General features: G+C 46.9%; 1 protein-coding gene across 1 annotated transcript in view; it reads left to right on the top strand.

The window, feature by feature from the left end:
* The window catches only part of PLXNA4 (plexin A4), a 508,367-nt gene that overhangs the window by 466,941 nt on the left and 21,298 nt on the right, over window positions 1-20,128 (top strand). Inside the window, exons 25-29 of the mRNA XM_066551057.1 lie at window positions 130-289; window positions 9,032-9,135; window positions 11,486-11,585; window positions 14,439-14,629; window positions 17,134-17,303. Of these exons, the coding sequence (XP_066407154.1) occupies window positions 130-289; window positions 9,032-9,135; window positions 11,486-11,585; window positions 14,439-14,629; window positions 17,134-17,303 (725 nt within the window). The remainder of the gene's footprint in view (window positions 1-129; window positions 290-9,031; window positions 9,136-11,485; window positions 11,586-14,438; window positions 14,630-17,133; window positions 17,304-20,128) is intronic.

The following is a 20,128-nucleotide window of genomic DNA, read 5'->3' as shown; positions in this document are numbered from 1 at the left end:
CCACAGGGCACCCCATAAATACAACAGTTTTTTGCACCCTAGACCCCCTCCTGTAGGATGCAGACACCACGAGGGGGGGCAGCCAGAGGGTTTCAGTGCCCTGTGCAAGGTGTGGTGCCTCTCCCTCAGGTGCTGAGCTGCGTGAACCCCGACAACGTGAACAGCCCCGAGATCCCGGTGAAGATCCTCAACTGCGACACCATCACCCAGGTCAAGGAGAAGATCCTGGATGCCATCTTCAAGAACGTGCCCTGCTCCCACCGACCCAAAGCTGCTGACATGGACCTGGGTAGGAGATTGCTGCTGGCCGGGGTGGGGGGACAGGGGAGCTGGGAGATGGACAAACTCCATCCAGAGACTTTGCTCTGGACAAAGAGCAAAGAGGTGTTTTGGGGTTTTCAAGGGTCACCAACTGCCCCATCTGTGCTTGGAGCACAAGAATTTTGTCTTATATATCAAGAGGTCTATTATCATTATAGTGCAAGGATTCCACATCAGCAGAGTTTCACACCTCCTCAGTGTTTCTCATAGGCAGTTCCTCTAAGCACTGACTCTTCCTGGTCCTTGCAGTAACCATCTGACTCCTGATCCCACCAATCCTCTCTTTTATAATACTGTTCTCATTGGCTATGGGTGTGGCCTCAGCATCGGGCCTGCTCCTAATTTCTAATTTGGTTAAACTGCAACTCGTTGGGGGATAAGATTACATTCCAGACCACTTCCATTTACCCATACTGTATCCCCCTACACAAGAACAGCCCTTTGAAGAATTGCCTGCCCTACTCCTTCTTCCAGCTGAGCTGGAAAAGAGGGAAGCAAGGATTACTGCAGCCAGGGTGGGATTGAGTGTGGCTCACTCAGGCAGAGTTTTCCTGGCACCTTCTAAAGTTGATGCATCCCTCTGAAATTCCAGGATAACCCAGATCAAGTACCCACTGTCACCTTCCAGCTGGGTGCTGGTGTGGGGACACTGCTCAGCACCTGCAGGAGATGTTGGGGTCTTCTGCCCCAGCTGCTGGCCTGGCAGGGCAGCTCAGATCATTTTAAAGAACAGCAAGTGCCTCTCTCCACACCCCCTGCAAGGCAGAGAAATCACAGTGAGAGGGCAGAGGGGACATTTTGGTGATGTTTATGCTCCTGGCTTAGGAAATATTTGGCCTTAAAAAGACCAGTACCATGCTTTTCCGCCCAGAGAATTCATCCTTGGCAAAGGTCTGGAAAAAGCATGAGTGGGGCTGTTCTTGTTCTCTTGCCAAAGATCCCTGGAAAAAAGATACCTGGAGAGAGAATGCTGGGAGTAATCTGAATTTGGTGTCCACAGGAAGGTGTTGTACCACACCTGGAGAATATGGAAAAAATGTAGAAAAATCTGGAGGATATGAAAAATTGTAGAAAAATCTGCTCAGGCCATTGCTGAGATGTCTGGTGGAGAGCTGGGGACTCCATTGTGGCTGAATCTGACAGAATTTGCTCTCAGTGACCTTCAGTGAAAGAGACTGGGCTGTAAAATGATGAAGTCTATAAAACCAGCTGAGCTGTAGAGGAACCAAAAGGAGAAGGAATGGACCAAGGCCAAGAAACGATTCACAGCAATAATGAAGGCAGCAATGAGAGGTCAGGGATTGAAGTTAAGTGTCTGAGTGTGCGTATGTGTAGGGGAGGGAGGAGTTCCTGACAGAAATTGCCCATCAAAGGCAGTTAGAATAACGAAAGAAGCTGCCAAAACCAGCAGCAGTAAAGAGCAGATCACGTACATCATCCAGAAAAGGACCCACGATGGCTCTGGAGTGCTGAGAGGTGGGGAGAGCCTGGGGGAAGGCAGGGCAGGGTGCCAGGGCACAGCACACCACAGGAATGGTGTTCACAGCCGCATCTCCTGGCCCATCTGGTGGTCACAGAGAGCAATTCCTGCAGGTCTCAGGCTGGGTGTGGCTGGGGATTGTTTGTTCTGCTGTGACGGTGAAGGATGTGTCCATAATGAGATGCAGGAATTTTACCTGCACACTGTAAGTACAGGGATTAACTGGATTCCACTTTAGTTCTGGGAACCAGAAGCGTGTGTGTTTGTGTGTGTGTGTGCAGGTTTCCAGCTGGAGGCTGACAATTCTGCATCCAGAATTGCTGCTGGTTTAGGAAATAGTGACCTCTTCAAGACCAGACTGCACAGGGCTTGAAGCAACCTGGTCTGGTGGAAGCTGTCCACAGAAAGGGGTTGGAACTTTCAGATCCCTTCCCACCCAGCCCAATCTGTGATTTTATCACATCCTGAGTGGTTCTGAGGAGCAGAAAGTTCCGGAAAGTTGGCATGAGCATGTGCACCCCCTCAGAGAACAGGCTTGCCCACAGTGACAGCAGACTGGCTATTGGGCAGCTCTGGGAAACAATTAAATTAGTTTATATTTTAATTGTTAAAATATAAACTAATTTATATATGCCTCTCGATGAGGCAGCTCGGGGGGGAAACAATTAAAATATAAACTAAAAACCCCTTATCCAGTAGAAGATAGCAGCAATGCAGATAACAAGGTGGGAGGAGCATGGGTGAAACAGGAACAAGAGTGTAGCATTCACATTCTCTAAAAAAATCCCTCCACCCAGTATTTTTCTCCTGGGAAGCTGAGAAGCCTCAGAGAAAAAGGAAAACAATTCTTATCTCATTTGCTTCTCCTGTGTTGTGCTCACATGTGGAATGTGTTTGGAGATTGTTTACCCACAGGTGATTGTTCCATTGGATTCTGCTGTGAGTTGTTTTTACTCTTTGGCCAATCAGGGCCAAGCTGTGTTGGGGCTCTGGAAGGAGTCACAAGTTTTCATTCTTATCTTTTTAGCCTTCTATAAGTATCCTTTCTGTATTCTTTAGTACAGTTTAGTATAGTATTCCATAATATAATATAATATAATATAATATAATATAATATAATATAATATAATATAATATAATATAATATAATATAATATAATATAATATAATATAATATAATATAATATAATAACCTTCTAAGAACATTGAGTCAGATTCATCATTCCTTCCTTCATCTGGGGGGAGCACAAATACAAGAGGGTCCACACACCCAGCCACAGCTCCATCCCAGCTTTTCCTCAAGGAAATGATGCTCCTTGGCACCTGGCATCCTTCAGAGATGCTGAAGGCAGCAAGGGGAGTGCAGAAAGCCCTGCAGGCCCTCAGGAGCCATCCCAGAGCTCTCAGGATCAGCCTGCACTGAGCTCAGGGCTGCAGAGGGGCTGGAGCAGAGCAGGGCAGAGCAGATGGCTGCAATCTGGCCTTGGAACCCGTGGCTTTCAGACAGCAGCATCATTTCCTGCTCCCATCACCATTTTCTGGGCTTTCTGTCCATGCTCAGGCCAGATTGCTCACATGGCAGAAAGCAAACAAGCTAATGAGTTGTTTTGAGCTGTTAAATGCGGGGTAGCTGCAGGCAGAGGGACTTGTGTGTGTGGCAAATGTCACAACGTTTGGCAGTTGCCCAGGCAACTCCTGGAGGGGGTTGTCAGCTGAAAGCCTTGATTTTTGGACACCCTGAGGTTAGGTTTTAGTCCAAACCCCCAAATTGGAGCCCTCTGAGTAATGACTTCTTTCCACGGTGATGATTTTTGTTATTATCATTTTTAAAAGATCTCTCCCACACATGAAACACCCCATCTTTGGGAAAGCAGCAAAGTGTGAGGGTCACAAAACAGGAATGTGGCTTCATGCCGAGGTGTTTGCTCTTCCCTGGGGTCTGGATGCTTTTTGGAAGGTGGTGCTGAGGTCAGAGGTGGAGGGAGGGAGGGAGCTGTTGGCTTGGCTTGCTCTCAGTGATGCTGTCCCAGGTTCATTGTGGACCATGCCAGGTGAGATTTCACTGCCTCACCAGCCCTGCAGTGCTGGGATGTGGGTTCATTTAAACTGGAAGCATTTAGACTGGGTCTAACTTCAGTATGTGTAGGGTAAGACAGAGAGTTTGCATTCATGACTCCTGAAGACAGGCTGGGAGAGCTGGAGGAGACCCCAGAGAGACTTCAGAGCAACTTCCAGTGCCTAAAGGGGCTTCAAGAGAGCTGGAGAGGGACTCTGAGCAAGGGCCTGGAGTGACAGGACAAGGGAAAATGGTTTAATACTAAAAGAAGGGGAGTTTTAGATTAGATTTTAAGACAGAAATTCTTCCCTCTGAGGGTGCAGAGGCCCTGGCACAGATTACCCAGAGAAGCTGTGGTTGCCCCTGGATCCCTGGAATGTCCAAGGCCAGGCTGGACAGGGCTTGGAGCACCCTGGGACAGTGGAAGGTGTCCCTGCCCATGGCAGGGGTGGCACTGGGTGATCTTTAAGGTCCCTTCCAAGCCAACCAATCTGTGATTCTATGATTCACTCCATACAGGATGAAATATTTCTCTGTCATTTTTCAGCTCCATGTTCTGAGATAAACTTTTGTTCCCATCCCTTTCTCCACCCCAGAAACAGAGCTGAGTTTCTCCTCTCTTCCTAGACCTGGATCAGAGGGAGATGTAACATTTCCTGTAGGATTTGAGGTGCAGGGTGACATCTCCCCATCTTCCCTCTCCCCACAGAGTCACCCCCTAGCCAGGCATTGCTGCATTCACCTCATTGCCAAAGGGGCCCTGGAATTTCCTTTTTCCCAGTCAAGTTTAACAGAAAGGTTGTTCCTTAAAAAAAAAAAAAAAAGAGAGAGAAAAAAAGGAGCAAAGAAGTAATTCCTGTGTGCAATAAAAAGATACACTATCTGCTGAATGAAATATAAAGGCTTCACAGCAGCTGTCTCCTGAGTTTGCATTTACCACTGCTCCTGATTGGAAGGCTTGATAAAGTTAATGGGATTTTTACCTCCCTCCCCCTCTCCTCCCTCTCCCTGGAAGGTGGGAGTGTAACAAATTGGATTGGAGTGTGTCTGTCCTTTGTGCTGGATCCCAGCAGAGAGGGGACAGGGTGCTGCCAGCAGGACAGAGCTGGCAGGGCTCACTTAATGCTGTGAGCATGGATGGCAGGGTCACCTTCTCCCTTCCCATTTCCTTGCAGGTCTGTTTGAGACCCCCTGAGCTCGTGGAGAAGGGGAGCAGTGAGGCCAGGAAGAGTTGGGGACAGCTGGGGATCCTTTCCCTGTCATTGCTCAGGTGCTCAGTGAACTATCAGAGGTGAAGTGATTTGTGTTTGAGCAGGGAAATCAGGCTGTAAAACTGAGACTGGAGACTCCAAGCCTGCCCTGGAGGTTTTCCTCCTTGTTTTGTGCAGTCAGGCTGGCCCTGAGTCTTCCTCACACAGCCCTTCTCTGCAGCAAGGCCAAGGAAGGGCTCAGGAATCCCCTGATTCTCTGCACAAAAGGTTTGAGGAAACATCTCAGGGTGTCCCTGGAGCAGGGGGAAATATGCTCTGAGCACCTTGCCCAGCCCTGGGATACAAATAAAGCCCAGGATAGGGAAAGCTGTGCTCAAAAACCTGTGCATCCCTCCCAAAACACGAGTGTGTGTCTCTCCAAAGGTAAGCCAGGGCAGAAAACATTCAGAAACAGGAATATGCAGAGCCATGAAGGAAGGAGGACAAAGTGACACTGTCCTCATGACCTCATGAGGAAAGCACACAAGAAACACTCTGTGACAGCAGAATTGGCTTTGGCCTTGAGTGGGGCACTTTCTAAGAGCACCATTTCCCATCCCAGCCCAAACTTCAGCATTTTTTGCTTTCTAAGCAGTGTCTAGGAGCAGTTGGATGGCAGAGATCTGGCCCAGGTGGAAATGAGCAGAGAGCATCATCCTCAGACCCCACAGGGGTGATGTAGGTGCAGTGGTTTTCAACAGTTTATTCTATTTCTTTACTTTATATTTGGTGTATGGTATGGGATATGGTACACTCAATGTTATGTTCTTTAGTTTGGGTGCTGATAAGGCTGGTTTTGAAGTGAGTTTTGTTGCTTGATTCAATTTTTTTAGGGATTTTATGTTTTTAAAGGACTTGTTTTTTAAGACCTAAGATGGTGTTACAGGACATAGCACGAAGTGTAGGGTAAGTCTCTAATTATTTAGTGGTGGTTTTTGTTATTGTGAGTACACAGTGTTTACCTTGGTGTGTTTGGGGTAGTGTGATGTAGTTAACTTGTTAGGCTTTTCTATATTCATATTTGGACTATTGTCTGCTATTCTGTATGGCTTTGTTTGGTTTGTTTGATGGTAGTCTCACAGTTATGGATAATCTGAGAAACGCTGTTTATGGTTAGGTTTATTCTTTGGTCTTGTGCTTACTTGTAGGTGGTATCTCTACCTCCTTAACGTTCCTGAGCTTCTTTCACCTTTAACATTTGTTTTTCACAAGAGTGTGTACAGTTTTCTAGTAGCTAGAAGCTCTCCATCCCTTCCATCAATGCCTCCCATGCAAAACCACCCCAGCAGGTGAGGATGTGAGGAGCTGCAGGAGCTGAAGGGCAGTTCAGGATCAGTTCTCAGCCAACACAACCTTTGCTCACCCTCAGTGTCTCCAGCCAAAGTAACACCCAGCAATAAACACAGTTGCTGACCTCTCCCTGCTAATTTCAATGAATAATAAAGGCAAGTGCAGCTTTCCCATTGCATTTTAATTATGTGATAAGAAAAGTGCTGAAACCAAGAGAAATTCGCAACGGTCCTTGCATTTTTATATTGGGAAAAACAAACAAGGGTGGCAGGTGAAGTCTCCATATCCAAGAGTTCATTTTAATTAACTCCTGCAAATGAATGGGCTTTTTGCTGTGGCTCTGGCTAAGCTGTATTTGGTTGGGTCACTGTGACTGAAATGTGACAACCAAGAATGGTCCAGGTTGATGAAGGCACAGGAAGAATTCCTCTCCTTTTGGTCATGTTCATGTTTTCCTTGCTTTAGGCAATTCCATGAGCCCTCTGTGAGGAAAGCTGTAGCAATCCTCCTCAGGGCTCCAAGATCTCAGAAGTCTTTTCTAACCTTAATGATTCTGTCATTTTATGGAGTGTTCTTCAGGATTTGAGCAAAAAATGGCACCCTGGGAAGTGAGGGGCTGCTCCAGTGCTGCAGGAATTCATCATTCCAGGGCAGAGGCTGCAGAAGTGGCAGCAGCAAGAGCCCTCCTGCCCACAAGCAGGTGCTGAAGACTTGTAAAATTTACATCCTCCATGGAGCAGAAGTTGGATCTGTCCCTGGCTTTTCCCCCCAGTTGTGCCCCTGCTATTGTTGCCTAATATCAAAAGAGAAAAACTCTTGCAATGGAGTTAAAATACTAAAATAAAAAGCAGACCTTTATCTGGAAGCTTCCAGGGGTCTCAGTGGTCATGAGTACACCCAGTGTTGCCTTTCTACAAGTTTTATAAGTTTAACAAATTATCATATCAAACAAACATTTGCCAATTGGAAGAGCAGTTGGTCAGACAATTTTTCCCCTGGATTCAGAATTCAGGCAGTTTTCCCCCTGGATTCTGCTCCATTGGAGTTGATCCAGGGCTTCTTTGCCCCATTTCTTGTTGTGTCTTCTCAGATTCTGACCAGAAAACAAAATGTTCTTCTTGTAGGTCCTCTCCTTGAAAATAAGACTAAACAGTATTTCAGGAATGTGCTAGAAGCTCAGCTTATTATTTTAAAATCTAAGAGGAAGGGCAGGAAAAATCCTAGGAGATAGGTAACTATGGAATAGCAATCTACACAGCTACAAACATATGAAAAATATATAAAAAAATTTTGGACATTGCCATGCCTGTACCTAAGGGCTTTCTGCTGCCCATCAATGGATTTGAGATGGAAGAAGCATTTTGGGAGCACCAGTGGGCATGAGCTGAGCTCAGCACAGGGGTTCTGTGCCCAACCAGACTCTGCTGTGCCCAGGGGACCCCTGTCTGGGCTGGGTCCTGGTAGAGACACAGATCTCAGGCACTGCTGAAGGCTCTGTCTGTGCTGTGAAAGGAGACAGCACCAGGATTTCTGTCCCTGGAACAAGTGGCATTTGCTCCTGTCCCATGGGGATGACAAACACAGCAAGGGCAGGCTGGTCTTGGGGACAGCCGTGTTGGAGCACAAGCAGAGCTGTGAGTAAATCAAGAGTTAAGGACTGTGAGTAATCAGGGTGTAGAGATGATGAGTGATGTGCCCACACAGGTGTGTCCACGTGGATTCTGGGCACAGAGAGTGCCAGGGCTCTGTCCCTGTGATGCCATTTTTGTCTTTTTCTTTCTATGCTCCCTGTATTATTCACTCATCGCTCTCTGCAGCTCCTGAAAGGTGCCTGTGCTCAGCTGAGCCTGGGCTCTTTCTCCAGCAGCACTGACACAAGCAGAGCACACAGCCTCGAGCTGTGCCAAGGGAAATTCAGGTTGGAGAGCAGGAAAAAGCTTTTCCAGCAAGGGGGATAAAGTTCTGCAATGGCTGCCCGGGGAGGTGGTGCAGTCCCCAGCCCTGGGTGTGTTTGACAAGCCTGGATGTGGCACTGGGTGCCAGGGCTGGGCTGGACTCCATGGCCTTGAAGGTCTCTCCCAGCCCAGGAATTCTGTGAATTCACACATATATTGGTAGCCCTGTAGCCTATTATATTTGTGGCTAGATTTCCCAGTCATTTTCCATGGCCTTTCCCTAGGCAGAAAGACAAAACAAATCCCAGAGCCCCAAGCCCCAGGAGGTGCAGGGTCCCAATGCTATCTTGGTTCTTCCTGGGAATCAAGGTTGAAAACAACTTTTTGAGTTACATTCTCATGGACAAAGTACATCCAGTGCCAAGGGGAGGCTCTAGAGAAGGGAATTGCATCACCACTTGTCCTCCTAACTGGTGCTTTTTATCAATTATGCTAATTTCCTAAAACCTATGCAATCATACTCCCCCCTGGGAGGGGTGGAGACTTTTGTGAACATCTTTCCACAACTGCCCCTGAAGGCCTTCAAATCAAGATCAGCTCTTGTATTACTAAATATTACTAAAATTATCTCGAGTTTCATTTCCAGGTTGGGAAAAAGGCAACAAACACCTGTCTTATTTATTTATTTATTTATTTATTTATTTATTTATTTATTTATTTATTTATTTTCTCCTTGCAGAGTGGCGGCAGGCGAGCGGGGCGAGGATGATCCTTCAGGATGAGGACATCACCACCAAGATAGAGAACGACTGGAAGAGACTCAACACCCTGGCACACTACCAGGTATCTGTGGGAGAGGGTGGGCAGGAGTTGGGTCTTCTTTCTGCCAAAGCAAAAAGCAAAATGTTACTGTCTTGCCCAGGGAAGTGGTGGAATCAGCACTCCTGGGAGCATTCAAAGATTTGTGGATGTGGCACTTGGGGAGGTGGGCTGGTGGTGGCTTTGGCAGTGCTGGGTGAACAGCTGGGCTCGATGATCTTAAAGGTCTTTTCCAACCTTAATAATTCTGTGGTTTTTATTGTGCTAGGGAGCAGAGGTAAGGAGTGGTTGAGTGGGAAGTAACTGGGCAGAACCCCCATGCTGTCCTTGTCCCATTTATCCTGAACAGCACTAGAGAGGAAGCCAAGGGTAGAAAAAAATCTTTTTTTCCCTCTCAAAGGACACCCTGGTGAGTGGAGGTGGTGAAGAGGAGATGAGAACAACACAAGTTAACATTTCTCATGCAGGCAAACAAATCAAGGCCTCTCATGCCCCTTTTTCCAATGTATCCATGACTTTTTAATGCAAGCAGAAATCAGAAGGAAGAGGGAAAAATGGAAAGAGGGAGGCTTGGTGGCTGGAAAAGGGAGGTGGAAAATGGCATGGCTGGAGAGCATGGAGCAGTGGAGTTGTTATTGCAAGGAACTTTTTGATCTTTAACCTGGTCCAGGTGACCTGCTCTGCTTCCCTTCCTCCCTGCATGACCTGAAATTCATAATAGAGGGTTAGAGATGTCTGAAAATGTCTTACACAAGTGGTAGATTTTTTAATGAAAAAAGTGAAGTTTTGGTCAAAGTCTTCTCCCTTGAAAAAAAAAAACACCAGCAAAAAAGACCTCATTAAATTTAATCCGATGCTGATGATTTTGTCATTTCCTCCATCACACCTCAGCAACCTCTGTTTCATAACAAGATTATTTTCTCTTGTCACTTAAGAGCTGAGCTGAGGAGGCAGCAAGCAATAATTTGAAAAGGAAACAAAACTTTTACTTCAGATTGACTAAAGCATTGCTGGCTGATTTTGATTTGATTTTCTTTTTCCCCCAGACAGAGCAAGGATGTTTCCTGCTTTATTTCATCAGCAAACCAGGCACAATTTTCTTCCCTCTCTGTGCTTTTTCCATGTTTTCTTTGCTTCAGGCAATGAGCTCCCAGCTGTATGATGAGCTGGGCCAGGTCCTCAGGAAATATCATTTTCCTGGCTGTCCTGGAGGCTGACACAGATCATGCTGGGACAGACACTGAGATTGCCTTTGCCTCAGTTTCCCCATCTGCGGTGTGGGGCTAAAACTACAAAGAGCCAATAATTGCCTTCTGTGATAGCTGAGGGGCTATTTAATTAGCCTCTGCAGTGCTTTGAAGATGAAAAACTCCATGCAAGTGCTAATTATTATTATTATTATTACACAGACAAGAGTTAGATGTCGTTAGAAGGGATTTTTTTTACCCATCTCCTCTTTATGATGTCTTATTTATCACAGATGTTCCTGATATGGCTCTTTTGAGCCATGGGCTTGTTAACATTTCTGACATGGGACCCACATGATTTGCCTTGTTGTAGAAACAGAAAGCCTGGCTCCTTTAAAAAAGTCCTGTGGTCCCTCAAAACATTGTCCCACGACATCCTGGACATCGGGCACTCCAAACCTGCTGCTTTGTCACCCTCTGACACCACAAAGAGAAAGAAGTTGTGGCTGTCCCTTCAGCCCAGCAGTGCCTTTGTCACAGGGAAGGGTGACAGGATCATAGTGGAACATTGCAGACAGGAATGTTTGAACCAGGCACCCAGATATCACCTGCAATCCAGGAGGAAGGAATGGAACATTTCACATCGGTTTTATCATCCTAATGGAACAGCCAAGCCTGTTTGCAGTAGCTCAGATGATTTTATTATTCTCATGCTCCTTCTCTGCCTAAGAGCTTCCCTGGGATGAACCTATTGTCAGATTTACTGAGGTTAATGCAAAAACCACCCCTGGAAGTGCTTAAAAGGCCTCTGGATGTGGCCCTTGGGGACATGGCTTAGTGGTGAACACAGTGGGGCTGATTAATGGTTGAACTCCATGATCTTAAAGGCCTTTTCCAACCTAAATGACTCAGTGACTCACACTGTCGTCACTGGGCTTTGAATCAGGGCCTGGATGGAGCAGAATCTGTTTGTCACCACTTGTCCCTTTGTCCAAGTGCAGATTCTGGCTGCAGATTTTGTCCCTTTTTATTACTAGACCAACTCAACAAAGCAAGAAATCAAAGCTTTGAGGGTAAACTGTGCCCTGCCTACAGAGACACTGATTTGCAGCTCATGCTGCCCTGGGCATGGTCCTCAGCCACTTTTCAAAAGTTCATTGACCCAGTTTATCCTTTTTTTAATGCAGGTCCCAGATGGATCTGTCGTGGCTTTGGTCTCCAAGCAAGTCACTGCCTACAACGCAGTCAACAACTCCACGGTGTCCCGGACGTCAGCCAGCAAGTATGGTAAGGGTTTGTGTGTCTTGGGTTTCTGTGGTTGAAATAACCCCCAATGTATTAGAAAGTCTTTTCTCCCAGCCCCACAACCGAAGAAGAAGTCGAGATTCCTCAGTTCTGCTTTTCAGGGTTGTTTATTTTCTCTTATCTATGACATTCTTTCTCTGACCCGCTGAGATCTGTCCAGCAGGTTGGGCTGTGGCACAGTCCCTGCCCTTGGGGTGGTGTTGGCTTTTTATACTAAGAACTACCTGTACTTTATTTACAATAATTTTCCAGTACCTATCACCTATGTTAGACAGTCTGGCTCTACTCTAAACCAATCCAGAAGTGCCACCATCACAGCAGAAAATGGAGGACAAGAAGAAGGAGAAGAAGGACACCCAGATTCCTCCATCTTGCCTCCTGAACCCCCATTCTAAAACCCCAAAATTCTACTTTTTCACCCTGTGACAAATTCACTATCATTCTACTCAAACTCTTGTGGCTTGTAAATCCTCACACAAAGTTGGTAATTGTTTCCATGGGCTAAAATCCAAGGCACAGGTGTTTGTGACTCCGTGCCAAGGTCTCTGAGCCCCCTGCCAGGGTCTGGAATCACCCAGGGCAGCCAGAGGAATGTCCTGGGTCCTGACACATGTGCTGGGATGGACTGGGAGAGCACTGGGAAGAGATCCCAAACATCACAGTGGTCACCAGACTCTGAGCACCAGCAGGGAAAATGATGGGTGGGTGATTAGTTGGTGAAATAAGGCAGGAGGAGAGGATTTAGCCATCTAAAACTCTGGCAGCTCGTTCAAAGTGTTGGTCCAAGTGGTTGCTCCTGGGAGGTTCTCCTCCCTCATTAATGAAAGGAGGAGTCTGTATAATTAGCTGTCTCCCTCTTAGATCACCACATGTCACTCTTTAGAGTTTGAGGTCTTTATCAGCAGATCTCAAGGCAGTGGATTGCTGTTCCCACTGTCCCTGTGAGACAGCAGAGTGACACAGCTGTGGAAGGGACTTCAGGTGGGAACTCCTCTGGAGGGCCAACAGGGACCTCCTGAGTGTCACCCACCCCCTCCACACCTTCCTCCCTGCACTTGAACTGCATCCAGCCCGTGTGCCTCTAAGGTGATGCTGGACAGCAAAGCAAAACATCCCTGATGCACAACCAGAGTGCTGCAAACCCCCCTCCAACCTGAATGCTGCTGTCATATCACTTTATTAATATTTTTAATTTATGGAAGCATCTCCAATCCTCCTTACTCCCTTTATCTTAAAGAAAAGAGCAGTTACTCAATGTCCAGAGGTGCCCCCTTCCACTTTCTCCAAGGACATAAATGATCCATGAGGCCTTATTAATATTCATCCTCTTTGCCATGTTGTTGCAATTACTGAAAGACACAGTGACCTTTGGAAAGGAAGACTTGAGGGGGGTTAATTTCTGTTGGATTTCTTTAATTCTTTTGCCATTTGATTTTTTCAGGAGGAGGGAATAGGGAAGGAGGCAGGGGGAGGAGAAGATGTGGTGGGTCAAAAAGTGATTGTTAATTGCAATTAAGAAAACAGCATCCAGAGAGAAAAAGGATATTCCATCTGATAATTAATATGTAGAGATTGGTAATGCATTAATGAGGCTGATTCAGATCTTGCTATAGAAAGGTGCAACACTTCTGATAATTATGGTTGGAAAAGGCAACATTGCTGGAAGGTCAGGGAGAGGGGAATGCCTTGTGCCATCACTCAGAGGCAAAGAAAGGTAAAATTTTGAGCCTAAAATATTCTTGGAGAGGAAATTTGTGGCTGTCCACCTGGGGTTCTGGCTGATTTCTGTCAAAACAAGATTTTGGAGCAGGGAGTGAGGATGGCTGGGCAGGAATTGTTTGCTTTGATACCAAGGGAGGGAGGGGGAGGCAGCTCCTTCTAAATCTGGGGATGAGGAGCTAAAAAAGAGATCACATTAGAGACATCAATATTTTTTTGTTAAGCTGCATGGCATGGCATGGATAAAATATGGGAAAACCAGTCACATAAGGAACTGGTTACCAAAAAGAACTGGTGCTACCCCTGAATCAAAGTGTCTGACAGTGACAGTACCACTTGCCAGGGAACATGATAAGAGGTAAAGATTATAGAGAGCTGGGAATCATTGTTTGAACCTCACTTAATTTAGTAGTGTAGACATTGACATCACACCTGGCTCGTGGTTGCTGAGCCAACCACATGGACAATGCTTTGAAAAACACTTTTGGTGGCATGTCACAAACAGAACTCCTGAAAACCCCAATGCCAATGTTATGAATATGAACGAGGCCAAACTTTCTCTGGAGAAAGAGGTTCTCATTTATTAAAATAGCTGCAAGGAACAGAGTACCCAGGATAAGCCCAAGCACCCACACAGCGAGCCAAAAACAGAACAGTGAGCTACCCCCAAGTGCACTGGGTTCACCCCAGAAAACAAGTTTCCAAAAAGAAGAACTTTGACCCAACTGAACTTCCCCCATTTATAGCACCCTTCGAGTCCAGGATTGGTCCATTTTGGATCCACATGGTGATTGGTCCATTTCCAGGCTTCTCATTGGTCTTTACTGCCGTTCATTCTGGACCAATTGTTTCTGCAGGGCTTTGAATGATGGTCAGATCTTCCATCCAATCCCTCTTCGACCTCCCTTTGCCCCGCCAGACTGCCCCTTCCACCAAACCCTGGATGCTTCTCCTAGAACATTCTAATAACCCCCTCCACTCTTAATGTAATGCAATTAATATAACATAATTAATACAATATAATTGAACTATACCCTAATTTAACTTAACTTTTCCTTACAACACCAAGAGCTGCTGAGACACGTGGGGGACCCCTGTTTTTGTGTGTCTCTGCAGAAAACATGATCCGCTACACGGGCAGCCCCGACAGCCTCCGCTCACGCACCCCCATGATCACCCCCGACCTGGAGAGCGGCGTCAAGATGTGGCACCTGGTCAAGAACCACGAGCATGGAGACCAAAAAGAGGGTGACCGAGGCAGCAAGATGGTTTCTGAGATCTACCTGACCAGGTTACTGGCCACCAAGGTACGTGGTGAGGGCAGGGGACAAGGGGAGCTTGAGAGCGGGGTGGAATTTCTTGTCGGCAAGAAGTGAGAGGCCGCTCAAAGGATGCCAAAGTTGGGTAAAAAGAGAGGAACGGAAGGGAGATAAGCAAGGGGAGAGTTCTGAGCATGTGGGGAAGGAGATTGAGCTTTGGAAGCAGAGTCCAAAAAGAGACACTGGAAAAGCAAGGAGGAGTAACAATCCAGGGCCATGAGATTGGTGGGAAAAGCACAGCAGGAGGTGCTGGACTTGTCAAATATACTGGTTTGTAATTTGTACCAAAACTGAGCAAGTGAGGACCCAGGGCAGGTGCTCAGAGCAGGCTCCAAAGATGTGTCAGGCTTCAATCTGAAATGGCTCCTATATCACAAAATCCTGAGTTTTGTGGTACAAATCCTCCTCCACATTTTCCCTGGGCCAATAAAGACTCTTGTGCTGATGACTTGGAGAGGGTTACATTGACCTTACAGTGAGACATGAAAACTCAGCATGCACAGAGAGAAAATAGAGATTAAATCAAGCGGGGGCAGAGCAGGGGCATCCTGACCTGAGTCTCCAAACACATCCATAACTTTTTCATTTTTGTCAGGTATTAATAGGCACAAACACAATTCCATGTGTTCACGCAAATGCTGCCTGAGTTTGCCCATCAGACACATTTCCATCACTAGTTTAAGTCCTACTTTCCAGATTTACCTGCTCATTTATTCCTCAGCTCATTTTGCCTCTGATGTCTGGCTCTCCCTGCAGCCTCACTCAGGCTGGCTGAGCTGCAGAGGGATTTGGAGGAAAGGCAGCTTTGTCTTCAGCCCCTGGTCCATGCCCCATTCCCTGGCATCAGGAGGCTTTTATGGATCACACAGCATGTGAAAAATGTTGAAAAAGGAAAGTGTTGCTCCCCAGGGCTCAGGCCCCAGCTGGTGTAGACCAGCAAGCATTGGACTGGTGCTGATTTATGTTGTCTGGGGATGCAGCCCCTACCCCACCACTGAACTGCATTTGCTTTCTGTTCTGGGTCACAAACTCAACACTTGGGTTGGGTTTTTTTTGTTGGGTGTTTTTTTTATTGTTGTTGCTTTTTTTGTTTGTTTGGTTTGGTTTGGTTTTTGGTTTTTGGGTTTTTTTTTGTTTGTTTGTGTGGGGTTTTTTTGTGGAAATATCAGGAAAGCAGCTGCAAAACCTGCACAGCAACAGAAAGAGTAGGAAGGTTGGGGTTTTATTGTTTCCCCTCTTGGGCCGAGCAATTTTCGTTTCTCATTGTGACCGTTTGAGGGAGGGAAGGAGAGAGAGCAGTTGCTGTAATACAATCCCCAGGAAGACTTCGTTAAACTGACAATGATTTTTATTCTGGTAAATCCCTGACCTCTGATACCCAAGAGCCTCTCCCCTAAAAGCCTCAAAGGTTTTTGTGGCATTTGTGAGGGTGAGCATGTAGAGAACTAATTCCCTGCAGGAACTGAACCTGAGAGCAGCTCTTCCATGTCAGACCAAGAGGATTCCCCCTCCTGAGCCCTTTCTGAGTCAGATGTGCTGCAGGGCTTTGTTCACCCTGCAGGAGTTCACACAAACAAAAGGTGCCTCTGTTTGTTTCCAAAAGAATAAATCAAGTGGTGAATCAGCCAGAGACACCAGCTTTCTAATTAAGTGTTTGTTAGCTCTAGGTAAACTTGAGTCACTCTGGTGGAACCCGGGGCTTTGTTTCTAGAAAGGAGACATTTCTTCCCTAGGCCCTTGGAGAAAGGGCAGAGCTGTATCTTGCAGGAGAGGAAATTTTTCATATCAGGGAATGTTTGTTGGAGATTCAACCGATTTTCCGTTATTTTAGTGCCCTGCCTGGTTCCACCCCAAACCCAGCCTAGAACTCCTCAGCTGTCTCCTTCTCCAAGCCTGGCCACCCTCAGACATTCCAGCTCCTCTCCTTCCTGCTGAAAGTCAATTGTCCTCACAAGGGTGACTCCAAGCCCTCAGTCTGGGATTCTCCTGCCTGTGGGGAATAAAAGATGAGGAGGCCTCTTGGGAATGAAGTTTGTGTTATTTAGGACACTGGTCACACATTAACCACTCTAGGTTCTCTTGTCCTTTTTGTCTCTGTGACACCTTCTGCTGTGCTCTACAGCCTTCTCCAGGCTTCTCTTCCCAGTTTAGGTGGCCCTGAGTGAAAGCCAGCCTGGAAAATCACTGGGTTTTGTCTCATGGATGCACTAAAGCATTGAGGATGGGATGCAGAGAGAGGAATCAGTGTGGAAATGAGGTGTAATGGTTCTTGCGATGATAAATATTCCTGCTTCAAGACATTTGTATTGAAATTTCCAGGTCATGTCACATTTAACTGATATTAGAGACCCCTCAATTTTCACACACCAAGTCACACCTTGGTTTATCCACAGACCTGCCCTGTTTTAGTGGGGTACCAAAATTCAACATCCTCTGCCCACTTGTACCTCATGTTCTTCTTTCCTTCCTTCCTTCCTTCCTTCTCCCACCAGGGCACCCTCCAGAAATTTGTGGACGACCTCTTTGAGACCATCTTCAGCACTGCCCACCGTGGCAGTGCCCTCCCCCTGGCCATCAAGTACATGTTTGATTTCCTGGATGAGCAGGCAGACAAGCACAACATCCATGACCCCCACGTGAGGCACACCTGGAAGAGCAACTGGTGAGTGAGTGAGACAGCCCAGCACAGCCCAGCATGGACACTGGGCTGGAAGGAGACTAGAGGGAAGTGTGGTTGGCATCTGGCTGCTGGAAGAGCTGGGGACCCTGGTGTGGGGCTCAAAGGACAAGGCTCAGTTCTTGTCAAACCAATGGAGAAGTCAGAAGATCCCAAAATCTGAAGGATTAGCACTTTGGCCTAAACAGGTCCCAGTTTGCCCTGTGTTACATGGAAATGGCAGGATTGGTGAGGGATTTGATGAGGAAAAATGAAGTTTTTAATTGCTGCAGTGCCCAGGCTCTGCATAGGAATATGCAGAATATGCCAGAATATGCCCAGGCTCACATAGGAATATCTAGGGAGGCATGGGAGAGGATTCAACACCACTGCCTTCATCTGCACTGGGTGTTTTAATTCCCAGCCCTATTTGTTTGCCCACACAGAGGTATCTCAGGGCAGCTGAGAATTTTAAGGTATCCAAGACATCCTCAAAGGATGTGGAGCACCTACAGGAGATTTGTACCCTCCTGGGTAGAGGCCAGGAGAGCATCTCCAATGGTGCAAGGTATTTAAAGGGCCTGGAGCTGGATGTGAGTGTTCTTTGGAGTGAGTAACAAAGGGTGGCATCAATGACAAAGTGTGACATCAGTGGCAAAGTGTGACATCAGTGGCAAAGTGTGACATCAGCCCCCTGCTCCAGCTCCTCATCCCTGCAATGGGACAGTGGGAAAAGCCAGGATCGGTGGAGAAAATTCCCCTTTCTGCTGAGTTTCCCGGTTGGAAAGAGCTCCCTGGGGAATGGCTCCCTCCCCTTCTCCTGAGCAAACACAGGGACTATAAAAGGAGCAGCAGAGGAGAGCCGTGGGGCTCCCAGCTCATGCATTTTTTCCTTTTCCCAGCCATGCAGTTGGCAGATCGTCACAGCGCCGGTGACATAAAAAAAGAAACCCCATGCACCAAAGAGGCTTTCAACTAATGAAACATTAGCATATTATTAACATTATCTGCGGCACTAATCTAAGGCTGATTGCAGCCACTCAGCCTAAATGAGCAGGAGGTTTATTTAAGGGGGGAGGGGGGAAGGCAGAGTGTGTGTGTTTGTGGGAAAAGGGGCAGTGTGAAGAAATCTGTTCAATCAGATCAAATTAACTCAAAGTCGCATCACGGGGCTCCGTTATTCCCAGCCAGGGACATCGTCCCCTCTCCCCTCCCCGCAGCCAGGCACACAAACACACACTCTGCTCCTCACCAAACACCTGCACAAGGGCTTGTGCAAGGTTCACCCATCCACCTCATCCCCCCAGTGATGATTCTCCATTCCCAGCCTAAATTCCCACAACTCCATTGTGTCTCATTGCCCTTTTTTCCTTATTCTTCCCTGAGGACTTGTTGGACAGGCTGTCCAGAAAAGCTGTGGCTGCCCCATCCCTGGATTCAAGTCCAGGTTGGATGGGGCTTGGAGCAACCTGGGATAGCGGAAGGTGTCCCCACACCTGGATAATCTTTAAGGTCTCTTCCCACCCAAAGCACTGTATAATTCTGTGTTTTCCAGCATCTCCCTCTTCTCCTGAACTTGGCTGACCAGATTCCCTGTGTGGGGCTTTCCTTTACATTTGTTCTGTGATTTTGCTGCTCAGGAGAACACACAGAGGTTTAGGAAAACACGGTGTCAACCCTCTGTCAGGAAGGTTGTTACCCAAAATCCATCAGGCTTGAAGATGAGTTTTTTACAGTGTTGTGAATGCAATGAGCAAATGGGAGGAACTGGGGGAGTTTGTCCTGGATATCAGGAGAATTTGCTAAGCTGAAATGATGCAGAGTGAAGGTAGATTTAGAAATCTGCCTGAGAAAGAGACAGGGGCTGGGCTCTGTGCTCAATGACACATCCCAGCTCCTGGGCCTGATCACTGCCGTGCATCTGCCCTGACAAAAGGCTCCAGGCAAAGGCTGGTACATGTACCTCAGGGCATCTCATACAAATGAGCTGCTCTTTGGAGAAAAAGGGGGAAAGGGGCTTTGGATTGCAACTGGAATAGCATTTCCTTGGTTAGGGCAGATATATTTTCATATCAAAGGCTGTGATACTTGTTTCCCAGCTCCTTTTTTTTTTTTTTTTTTTTCCTTGAGGCAATGGGGCTTTCCCTGTCATGTAGCAACTGCTTCCTGCTCAGGGTACTGGGATCTTGTGCAGGCTTGGGCTGGAGCAGCAGAGAGTGACAGGACATGGTGTCCTAGCACACAGGGTGTGCCATGAGCAATTCCCAGTCTCCACCTGGGAGCTCTACCTACCTTTCTTCCCATGGGATTGCTGTGAGGGCTAAAAGCCAAGTCCCTCAATGACAAATGTGTAGAATACCAAAATGGTTTGGGTTGGAAGAGACCTTAAACTCATCCAGTGCCACCCCCTGCCATGGCAGGGACACCTTCCACTATCCCAAGTTGCTCCAAGCCCTGTCCAAGCTGTTCTTGGACACTTCCAGGGATCCAGGGGCAGCCACAATTTCTCTGGACAGCCTGTTCCAGTGCTTTATAACCCAGACCATAATAATTGTTGTGGGTTCAATGTCTGTCTTCATCTGATGGAGCAACCAACAGGGTCAACTTTCCATTGCAACTTAACACAGAGAGATTCAGAGTGTTTGTCATCATCACCTAAATTTTACTCCCGATAATTTATGGGCACCTTCAACAAGATTGTATTAAGACTGAGAAAAATCTGCCTTGTAAGGATTACAGGGACAAAAGGTGATGTCTCCACCATCCCTAGGCTTGGTAGGGAGGGATTCATTTCATAGCAATGTTTATCCCAGAATCTTCATATCCAGATC

Source organism: Molothrus aeneus, chromosome 5 (genome assembly GCF_037042795.1).
Source record: "Molothrus aeneus isolate 106 chromosome 5, BPBGC_Maene_1.0, whole genome shotgun sequence".
Classification (NCBI taxonomy): Eukaryota; Metazoa; Chordata; class Aves; order Passeriformes; family Icteridae; genus Molothrus; species Molothrus aeneus.
This window is presented reverse-complemented; position numbering and strand designations above follow the sequence as displayed.